This window comes from Mustela nivalis, assembly GCF_964662115.1.
Source record: "Mustela nivalis genome assembly, chromosome: 14".
Taxonomy (NCBI): domain Eukaryota; kingdom Metazoa; phylum Chordata; class Mammalia; order Carnivora; family Mustelidae; genus Mustela; species Mustela nivalis.
The window spans coordinates 28,339,002-28,350,579 of record NC_139033.1 but is presented as its reverse complement, the minus strand read 5'-3'; the positions used below and the strand labels follow the sequence as shown (position 1 = coordinate 28,350,579).

Genomic DNA, 11,578 nt, shown 5'->3' with positions numbered 1-11,578 from the left:
GTGTATATTATGTCCTGTGTAGCAAGATGGTGGGAAGAAGAAATTAATATTCTGTGAAAGGGCCAGTGAAAGCTTCAAAGAAATGGTGATCTATAAAGTAGGTTGGATTTTTTTCATTTATTAACATTAATAATATAATATAATATAATATATAATAAAATAATATAATAAGTGATGGCAGTCAGACTTATTTACATGCTTTCCTGAAAAAAATTATGTCTGCTTATATATTTATTATTTTCCAAGTTGCTTGAAAGGGATGAAAATTTCAATCTAGATTCATGGCTTTTGAATGTGATTTACTCATTTAATTTTAATAGCAAGAGCCTTTAAGATTCCATGAACCAATTTGTTCAAACCTTTCATGTGCATCTTTGATATGATATCAAGGTTTTCATTTTACATAAAGCCATTAGGCATCTAAGTTACTTGAGATACAGTACTTCTAAAAATGCATGTACAGAGCTGCTAGAGTACGTTTTATTCAGAGCTACGATGTATATTTCCATTTTATTTAGTATTAAAGACACCTCTGGGTGTACATTAGAAATTATCACAATGAAAGGAGAGTTTACAGTAATGCTCACTCCTATTTTCCCCCCAACATTTATTTTGAAACCTTTGAAACCTACGTGGAAGTTGTAAGTGTAATTGTTGATTGTATGTGAAGGGTTCACGATGCCCTTCGGTCCTGTACTTCGAACCACCAGTTGTAAACATGTAGCAACGTTTGCTTTACCTATTTGTTTCCCTAAATATCTACAATAAGAAGTATTTGTGTGTGTGTGTTTTTTTAAATAGAACATATAAAATTGACTACAAGCAGAACCACGGGGGGGCCAAGCCATGGTGCTGTCCCTTCTTCCTTCGTAAGGACAGGCAACACTCCAGGACAGACTGGGCATTTTAGTTCTCTTATTATTACTATTCTCCAACATTGTGAAGTTATATAATCCATGTTCTTAGAGAAGAAGCTGTTTTTGATCACAAGAGTCCAGTTACCTACAAATGAGGCGTGTCTGATGAGCACAAGGGGGTTGAGCAGAAGTACCTTCCTGCGGAGGTGTTCGGGGTTTCCGACCTTTGCCTTACACGGTTAAATGGGTGCCTACGTACACAGTTTATATCTGGGACCCTCTCCTGGTCACATACAAACGTGTTCTACACTGAACGGTGTAGAAGAAAGAAGCAAAGTCGTGAACACTTTTGCATTCCAAATCTCACTTTCTACACAAATGACTCGTGAGGACGCCTGGAGCCGGCAAGCCTGACCCCCCCATGTTTGTGCCCTGCTGGTGGCCTCCCCTCCGAGAGTGCACTGAGCCATACTGCCCATCTCTAGAGGAAGGAGGGGAGAATGAGGAGAGAAATCAATGGTCCCAGCTGGACATAACCCACTTTCTTGTTGACAATAATAAAAACCACTTCCCCGAAGCTGCTAGTGTTGTGCGATCAAGTCGGCTCGCGGTCGGCCGAGGCTCGGGGTCGGGAAGGGGACCCCAAGCGTGTCGTGCTCTCCCACCACATTCGACCTTGGGATGCTCACAGGGAAATCACGGAAAACACAACCTCTTTTAAAGGCGCTGACACGTTTACCTTTCTTAATAATCATTTAAACCAGTGGTTCGCAACTGGGAGTAGACAGATCAGCCGCGGGAGGTTTTTTACCTCTTTGTTTTGGCCTCAAGCAGAAGTTCATCCAAAACCAACCAAATGGATTTTCTAACAAATGGGCTCATGTGTATTTTTAGGTCATCTGAGGCAATGAATGCTTGTGTAATTCTGATAAGCACTGCCGGTTAAGAATCCATAACTTAAAATACAGTAATTATTAGCACAAGGCTAAAAAATTTGTTTTTAAAATTTTTTATGAAGATTTATTTATTTGAGAGAGAAAGCGAGAGGGCGCGCAGCATGCACTTGCGTGCATGGGAGAAGGGGCAGAGGGAGAGGGAAGGAGCATCTCAAGCAGACTCCCTGCTGAGTGCAGAGCCCAACCCTGCGCTCCTTCTCAGGGCTCTGAGATCATGACTTGAGTCAGAACCAAGAGTCAAACGCTTCATGGACGGTGCCACCCAGGTGCCAAGGCTAACAATTTAGACTGACATTTATTTGCAAAAGAACCAATTGTCTATTTTTTAGTCGTAGTCGAGGGTTCAAGAATATTTGGTTGCCTAAAAGTTTTCATAGTTCTTGATCTCTAATCTCTTCTTTTTTTCAATGACTGTATAGATTTTAAGATTTGGGGCCCTCAATTAAATAGTATATAAGTCTTCCATACTAAAACATAAAATATTTCCAAAGCATATGACTCTTTCATGTTAATTACTTATATTTCCCATCGCTCAGTCAGGAAGCACTTAGATACTTTTGAAACATGCATTTAAAATATGCAATTAAAATAAGTCTTTCTGGGTGCCTGGGTGGCTCAGTGGCTCAGGTCATGATCTCAGGGCCCTGGGATCGAGTCCCGCATCAGGCTCTCTGCTCGCAGGGAGCCTGCTTCCTCCTATCTCTCTCTCTGCCTGCCTCTATGCCTACTTGTGATCTCTGTCAAATAAATAAATAAAATCTTTAAAAAAATAAAATAAAATAAGTCTTTCTGATTTTTGTTAAAATCAGAAACCTTCAACACTAACATACGAGTAATAAATACATCATTATATAAATACAGTATATTTAATTACTCATTCGTCAGCTGCTCTGTAAATATTTATTGAATACATACTTCATGCCAGCCATGTTTCAGGAACTGAGAATGTAGCCTTGAAAAAACCAGATAATGTTCTGACCATTCAGGGCTTACATTAGTGTGTATTTAAGGAGGGAAGCAGGCAGTAAACAACACATAATATAAAGAAGTTGGTGTAAAAAGGCAGCAATGGGGTTAGGGAGAACTGGGGGCCGGGAGGTCTAATTCATGCAGGATAGTTACTAAAGGTGTTAATGATGAGGTGACCTCGAGTAAGGAGGGCGTGAGTCATACATATCCAGGAGAATGTTATTCTAGTCAGAGGAAACAGCAAGTGCAAAGGAAATCAGAGGAGGAAGAGGGCAGGAGGATATAACGGAATGAGCAAGAGGGTGGGTAGGAGACAAATGTGGTCAGGGGCAGGGAGGCTGGGAAAAATAATTATAAGTTGCATCAGTGTATAGGGTTGCTGTAACAATGTACCACAAGCCATAGGGTTTAAACCACAGAAAGTTAGTGTCTCACATTTCTGGAGGCCAAAATTCCAAGATCAAAGTGTCTGCAGGGCTGGTGCCTTCTGAGGCTGTGGGGGTAAAACCTGCTGCAGGTTTGTTGGCAATCTTTGGCATTCCTTCTTTGGCATGCTTTGTAGAAGCATCACCCCAAACTCTGCCTTCACATGGGATTCTCCCTGAGTATGTGTTTGTCTCCAAATTTCCCCTATTAGGATCCACTCTACTTTTGTATGGCCTCATTTTAACTACTTATATCTGCAATGGCCCTATTTCCAAATAAGGTCACATTCTGAGGTACCAGAGATTAGGACTTCAACATATGAATTTGGGGGGACATATCTGAATCATTAACATAGTCCTTGGTAAGAACCTTATTTGTGACATTAAGGTAGGAAGTCACTGGAATGTTTTGAGCAGAAAAATACTATGGTCTCCCTTACATCACAAAAAAATATCTGTTTAGCTGCTCTTTGGATAGTGGTCTGCAGTCAGGGAGTGGTGTAAGCCGTGAAGCCTGGTGATGGGGACGTGGCAGCCTCAAGCAGGCTGCTTGCCTGCACAGTGCTGTGAAGTCTGGCTTGTAACTATATTTTAAAGATATCACTAACAACGTTTCTCACAGATTAGATAAGAGGTGTTGAAGGAAAGAAGTCTCGTATTGATCCAGGATGTTTGGCCCAAGTAATTACAGTGAGGATGTTACCATTTACTGAGATCAGGGAAACTGAGCAAAAGCAGTATTTGGTGGACAACTGGTACTTTGGATATGTTGTTTGGGTTGCTCACTAAACACCCAAGTGAAGAAGGTGGAATTGGACATAAAGTCTGGAGTTCAAGCTGAAGATACAAATCTGTGAGATGTGCACATGTAATTTTTAAAATCAAGAAACTGAACAAGGAAGGATGTTGGGCACCTGTTAACAGGTTTTTGACCATTCAGATATTCTTTTCTTAAGGTTCCTATTCAGGTCATGGGTTCATTGTTCACATTGGGTTGTCTTTTCCTTATTGATTTGAAGGCGTTCTTTATATATTCTGGATACAAGTTCTTTGGTTGATTTAAGCATTGTGAATGTTTCCACCTTTTCACTCTCTTACTGGCGTCTTTTCATAAACAGAAATTCTTAACTTTATTATTATTTTTTAATACAATTCAATTGATTTTTTAAGGGTTCTGTTATTTGTGTCCTCTTTGTTCTCTACCAAAGGCCATGAAGATTTTCTATAAGAAAATTATTTTATTTTTCTATATTTTCTATATTTAGGTTTATAATGTCTTGAATTAATTTTTGTGTATGGTATATAGGTAGGGATCAACATTTACTTTTTCCCATAGGGAGAGGCGATTTGAGTCAGGACCATTTATTGAAATTATTTTTCCCACAGAAATTTATATAAGAATATCTAAATACATGGCAGTTACTACATCCTACAAATACCTTATTTTACCAGATAGCTAGCTAGATCATCGCTTGGCAGTCTAGTAAGTTATGGTCAGGAGACTCTAATTGATCTACTGTTCCCCAACATATGAAAGTGATCCTTAAATTAAATTAAGCTTGGAGGAAGGAATTTGCCTTTTGTTAAGTGAAGAGGGTTATGTCCACCATATTTGGTGTTGAGCCCAGGCAGAAGGTTCTCTTCGCAAAGGTGCACGCTCCCTTCCAGCTTTCTTATTCTTATAAGGACCTTCCCAAAGATGCACAAGAGTAGTAACATGCCCCAATAGCCTGACATTTTTCTACCAAGTCCCGTAACACTTCAGCCTTTGTGCGCACATACGCAGAACACTGCTCAGAAGGGAATGGTGAACACATCACCACCTCCCTCCTCCCGTCCCATTTTGACTCCGCTAAGAAAATGAGTAATAAAAGTGAAGTCATTTTTTAGATGTAAACAATTATCAAGTAATTCTACTGAGATCTCAACCTCAGTTTATCTCAAGGCTCTTTTAAACTATATATGTCATATTGTTAATATAAAAAAAAAAGTATCAATGACTCCATAATATATCTGAGGAAAATCTAATAATTTCATAAATAGCGGTGGATCTATTTGGAAACAAACATTCTCATCATATCTTGCTAGAGGTTGTTTGGCTCCTGTGAAAGTTATTATTATGTTTCACACATTAACTGAATGACTGTATTTACAAGGACCAGAGGGGGCAGTGGGGGGAGTAACACATTATTTTGAAGGCTAGCAACTCAGATTTCGAGATTATACTTTCAACAACTCAGAATAGATTGTATCAAGTGTGGTCATTTGGGCATGAGAGGTTTATATAATAATCTTGGAAACTAAGCTACCTAATTAGTTTTTCATGAAAAATGTGAACTAACCTATATCCAAATATAAAGTGAATCTTTTACTCCTTCCAAAATTATCCCTGGCAAAGAGTCACCTACTACCTAACGAAAATCAGATTGAGTCAGTCTTTCAGTTACTGGATTTAGAATATAAAGCATAGCTTGGAGAAGACACAGGATCTTAAAATCTCAATTATGCCAATTCAGAATCTCATCAAGTTCCTTTGACAATCAGTTTAAAAAGGAGACAGAGGACTTTAACACCGGTTTATTAGTTACACAGATTATTTCCGTGTGTACAGCCTCAAAATTTTTAGTATTAAAAGTCGTTGTATGAGTCATTCAAATCTAAGTATTTACTGTACTTTGGGTTCTTACGGTTTGGAATAGAATTTCTACGGATCGGCGTCAGCCATGTTGAGAAGCTGGAGCGTCATCGGGCTGCGACGGAAGGAAACCCGTTCCGGAAGGGACCCCGCGAGCGAGCGCCGGTGGACGGCGTTGCGGCCGCACGAGCGCGCAGCGGCAGCAGGTCCCCGGCCACGCCCTCGGCCACGCCCTCGGCCACGCCCCCGTTGCACTGGACTGCTTCCTCCACAACTGAAATTTATTACACTTAACATACTAAAATTGGCCAGTTTTAATTTTTAAAAATTTTTTGTTGGAAAGAGAAGGAACTATTGTCAAACCACCCAGTAGGGGTCTTTAGCGCGTCCATTTACCGCCTCAGAGTCTCGGCGTCGGAAGGGAACTCGGAGCAGAGGGCTGTCCACCGGCGCGTCGGTCTTCCGTGTGGGTTCTCGGAAGCCCGGGGAAGCCCTCCCGGTCTCTGCAGAGTCTTCGGTGCGGTCCCTTCCCGCGCACGGCCTCCCACGCCCCTTCTCTCCACCGCCAGCACCCGCAGAGCCGCGGACACACCCAGGACCCCCGGCGCCTTCCTGTGCTGGAAGAAGGCTGTGCTGCTCTGGACGGCCCGGGTCTCTCAGCCCGAGTCCCAGAGATGCTAAGGACCCTAACAGCAAGGATTCTATGTTGACAACCGGCTATATGAACAGGAAAACGAGGGCAAACAGAAAAGTAGAAATCTGGGAACTGAGCGTATTCTACGTTATAGCCGACCTTTCCTACTGATAAATTGCAAGAAAATGCCACTTTTTTACTAGTTGTTGAAAACCCCTTTTCAGTTCCTAGGGAGATGGACTTATAGGAAAGCTGAGGGCTGAAGACTATTGTCCAGGACGGCTTGCTGGAAAATCAAATCGTCTATATCCAATATGCATTAATATTCTAGATCTGTGTTCAGGTAACATTAATATCCGTCTAAACTACAGACACATGCCGATAATCCTACTGGATACTTGTATCCTCTTATCATATTCATTTTCACTGAAAGCACAAAACGTAAAGGATTTTTGGAGATGTTTTAAACTTAAATATTTGCAATTATACTTAATTTCAATGTTAAAGAAATATCAAGTCCTTTTCATGTCTATCCAAAATGTTAGAGCTTGAATTGCAAAAAGTAGCCAAGCAAATTTAAACATATTAGCATTTCATCTTCTCAAAGTCTTGGCTTTTCTCTGTGGTATATGATGATATAAATTCTAAAAGGGGTTAGATGAGAAATAAATTGGATACATACATGTTATAATTTGAGCTGTTTTCATGTGCCAGCCATGTTCTAAACGTGCCTCGTGTGTAACTCATTCAATCTCATAATCCGGTGAGATGGGTTCCATTCACCTAGAATCAGCCCAGGAACGGGGGGTGGACATCTTCCCAACTCTGCACAGGAGTGACGGAGTCAGGACTGGAATCCAGTCACTGACAGCAGGGCCTCAACACTCACAACATAGGCCAGCTTCTGGGCAGCGACGTGGGAGCCTGCCACCATCCAGGGAATTCACGTAGTGGACACATTCGGTCCCTCTGAGCAGGGACGCTCCTGATGAGCAGCAAGTCTGTGGCATTCCCGTGTTGGGGACAGCCGATTTCTGGGCTGTGGTTCCAGTCTCAGAGCAACTCTCACTAAAAAATTGTGCTCAGGTTGGGGCACCTGGGTGGCTCTTTGAGTTAAGCATCTGCCTTCAGCTCAGGTCATGATCCTGGGGTCCTGGGATCAAGTCCGGCATTGGGATCCCTGCTCAGCAGGGAGTCTGCTTCTCCCTATGTGACCCTCCCCCTGCTCGTGCTCTCACTCGCTCTCTATCGAATAAATAATAAAAAATCCTAAAAAAAAAACAAAAAACAAAGACTGTTCATGGCATAACATATGAAAAATCGATTATTGAAAATAGTATTTGTACAAATTTTTTTCATAATATACTCTCCCCATTTGATGCTATTTTAAAAAAAGATTATCTTGAGGCTTTCAATTCCCATTTTACTGACAATGAAAAGGACAGGAGGATGTGTTGGGTCCAAGATAACCACTGTAGCCGCTGATTAGACTCAAGTCCAATTAGTCGAACTCTAAACCCTGAAATTAATCTTTAAAAATAATCTGATTTTACAAATTAAAAAATGTATATAACCTAAGAATCTCAGGTTCTTCATCTATAAGGGAATTAGATAACACTCTGCTCTTTCTCGTCCGTTTAAACTCATTATATGTTTCTATAATGACAAATAGCTTACAGTTTAATAAAAGGAAAAATAATTTGTTGGAAATCAGTCTTAGCTGCCCTCTGCTTGTACAAGGAACTATTGGTGTTGAAAACAAAACATTTTAGTAAAAATAATAAACTGTTTTCAATTAATTTATTTTAGAAAATCAAAGGTTTACAATTGGTGCCTTAAGGCAAGATTTCATGAATTCAACAAGTTAGTAATACAGACTTTCAAAAATCTTTATAGATTTAGTCCAAAGTAGAAAATTATTTTTTTGCCCACTCTTGGACTCAGACACATTCAGAAAAAATATATATTTATAAAAATAAAATGGCAAACCTAATCCCACCAATTGATCGTCTTAATATCGCACACTGGTTTATTTGAACAGTGTCTGCAGAATAAGAATAACTAAGTCGTTTTCCCTGTCCTACCTCCATATCTCATAAAGGAATGATGAAAATATGTAAATTGCTTTTTAGAAAACCCAAACCAAAAAGCCCCTGAAGCAAAACACAAATAACATCAACAAAAATCCACTAAAGAAAAATAATATAGTTGTTTAACTGTCACATAGTTTCCATCAACCTCTAGACTATCTGGCTCTTAATGCTATTTCTAAGTCAGATACCCGGGAAGCACTAGGGGAGAGGAAGAAAATACAACTTCAGGTCTAATACACCTCAAACAAGTTTCAGATAAAGTAACTAGAGAAATATTAATGTGTATGATGAAGGAAACAAAAAAGGTTGCAAGCTATAATGAGATGCAAAGCTTGAAAAATACACATACTTTCTTTCTCCTACATATATCGTCTGAGCACTAGATTCAGCAACAGCAAGCCATCTAGGATTCTGAATTTTTAGGATTTAGAAATAGAATTTTATTGCAACTGAAAGAAAAGGCAAAACTCTAACTTACTCAAGGATATTCTCATAAATATCATAAGATGACTCACCATTGAGTTAGGATATCTATATTCTACTACTAGATTCATTAAGAAATTAACTTTATTTGGGAGTAATATTTCCTGAAATTAAAATTGCATTCCTAGGTAAATGCAGATACCAAATTAAAGGCAAAAGCCTACTAGTGAACAAAAACTTTAAAATTTGTGTTGTGAGAAGTCTGATAATATCTAAAGTAGAAACAAATAAAAAGCAAAATTCTAATGCAAAAAGAAAGAAAATTGTGCATTTACAAACCATGTACACATTTTGTTTCCTAACAGACACACTTTGGAAACACAAACAGAATTTGGGGCAACATAGCTGTGAAAAAGGTAAGAGAGAACTAAGGCTTATTAACTCACTGACAGGGAAATCTCAGAATACCAAGGTGGCTGGACTTCCGTTTGAGACATGCTGAGCTTTCACTTTTTTTTCTTCCTCTACTGATGTCTTTCATCTGTAAGTGATGCCAGACAAAGGCCAAAGATGTGCAGACAATGGACATCTGATAATGATAAACATGAAAAAGAAAACCGTGACATTTTCTATAATTTTCTACTGTCCCTGGTGGAGACTGGCTTTGCCTTCCTTACTGGATTAGACTCCAGTGAGGCCCTGTACTCACCGAAGCTTTTTTCACTGCTGCAAAACAAGCCTGACCCCTGGGAACCTTAGTATTTATGCTCCAAAAGAACCCCTCATTACTCTCTGGAGAGGAATCTACTTGTTAAATTAATGGCATTTGATTATGATATGCTACAAGAGCACATGGATACAACAAAACAATTGCTAGTAACTTCTCAGTACTCAGATACCAGGTTCAGTTCAGCTGTGATCCGCGTGGCATCAGAGACAACCAGCAGCTGCCTTGAGGACCGAAGTCCAAGCACATTCTGGAACAGGACCATGAGTTGCATATTTTTAAAGTGATTAACCATTTCAGTCTTTAAGAAAAACCATTCCAATCATCACCCAAACAACGGTCATCTAGTAAAAATCCTAAACTTAGCTCAAATGAAGGGCTTAAAAAATAATCTGTAATAAACACACCATAATGTTGCTTAAAACAATGCCAATTTTTATCCATTACTCAGGATAGAATTCCTGATTCCTGTGTTAAATCCTTAGAGAGAAGAGACGTCACTGGCTGAAGTGGAGTCAGAACTGACAGGACCGAGAAGGTAACTGGCAGATGTCTTAAGTCACTGGGTTATCATAAATTTGTTGACAGGCTGATTATGTCACTCATTACTCATTATGAACATACAGATGCCCATAATATTACATAACAGACATATGTCAATAAATTTTATCTATGTATACGTAAATATATTGTGCGTGTGCGTGTGTATATACACACAGATACACACATATCATAAATTACCACAAAGTCACCATAAACAAAAAGTCTGATATATATTACTTTTTAAAAAGTAGTAGGAGCTTTTTCTCAGAGAGAATTTTTACAAGAAACTCCAATATAAAACAGAGACCCTCCCCTTCCTACAGCAACCACTGAAACATCTGCTAAGCACGTCCCAGGGCATGGTTTAAAATCAGTGTTTCAATCAAATTCATTTATTTTGCAAAGATTAGACATAAGACTATTTTTTCCCACTGCACAGATCTATATGAAATTTTCATAATGTAACTGAGTATAAAGTTAAAAAGGAACATTTCCTCTCTGTTAAAGTAGTAACTAAAAATAAAATTGCTATGCTATATAAAACCAAATTATTTTTAAGTCATAATCTTAATTTCATCCATTGAAAAAGTTGTTTGTTCTCCTTAAAGTGCCTAAATTTTAAAGATTTAATTTTACCCATGTAAATCTTATCTAAAACACGAGGAGAATGAATGGTGGGGGGTGAAGGTATTGCTTTTCTTTATCAAACATGTATCTTCTACCTGACTGACCAATTTAAATATTCTGCCCGAGAATCTTAATTGTGTCACAGAATATTCAGATAGAGAAACATGCAAAAGAACTGATCTGCTATAACGTCTATAAGGTGAATTCTGATGGGGTGTCTGGATTTTTTTTCAGGACGAACATATCATCTCTTTGCTCCAAACATTTCCCTGCTTATGAAGGACTACTTTAACCCATGCAAGTTGATATTAGCAAAATACAAATAACATATTCTCTTTTGTAAAGATCATGGTTAAATGTCTAAATTCAATAAATAGGCTCTTTAATAATTTGAAATCCTATCAAATATTCTATACTAGCAAAGTCTCAATCTTTCTTCTTCTCTAATACATCTTTGGGTCCTTGCACTGTAGGCACTGAGGCGTCTCCGCTCCTTGGCTCCTGTTCTTTGCTTGCTTCTGTTGCTTCTTGGCTTTCACTTTCACTTCTGGACACTTCATATCGCTCTTCGATGTAGCCTCCGTCGGTGTCTGCTGTGTAGATGCCATAGCACATGATACTGATGACACCCAGGGGAAGGCCAAAGAGAAAGCAGCCCATAAGCGGAGAGCTCTTGAAGATCGACTGTG

The 11,578-nt window shown here is 39.1% G+C and overlaps 1 protein-coding gene across 1 annotated transcript in view; it reads right to left on the bottom strand.

Annotated features, from left to right (window-relative positions):
• Nucleotides 1-8,259: 8,259 nt before the first annotated feature.
• The window catches only part of TMX3 (thioredoxin related transmembrane protein 3), a 42,517-nt gene continuing 39,198 nt past the window's right edge, over nt 8,260-11,578 (bottom strand). Inside the window, 1 exon segment of the mRNA XM_082698910.1 lies at nt 8,260-11,573. Within this exon segment, the coding sequence (XP_082555036.1) occupies nt 11,316-11,573 (258 nt within the window). The 3' untranslated portion in view covers nt 8,260-11,315.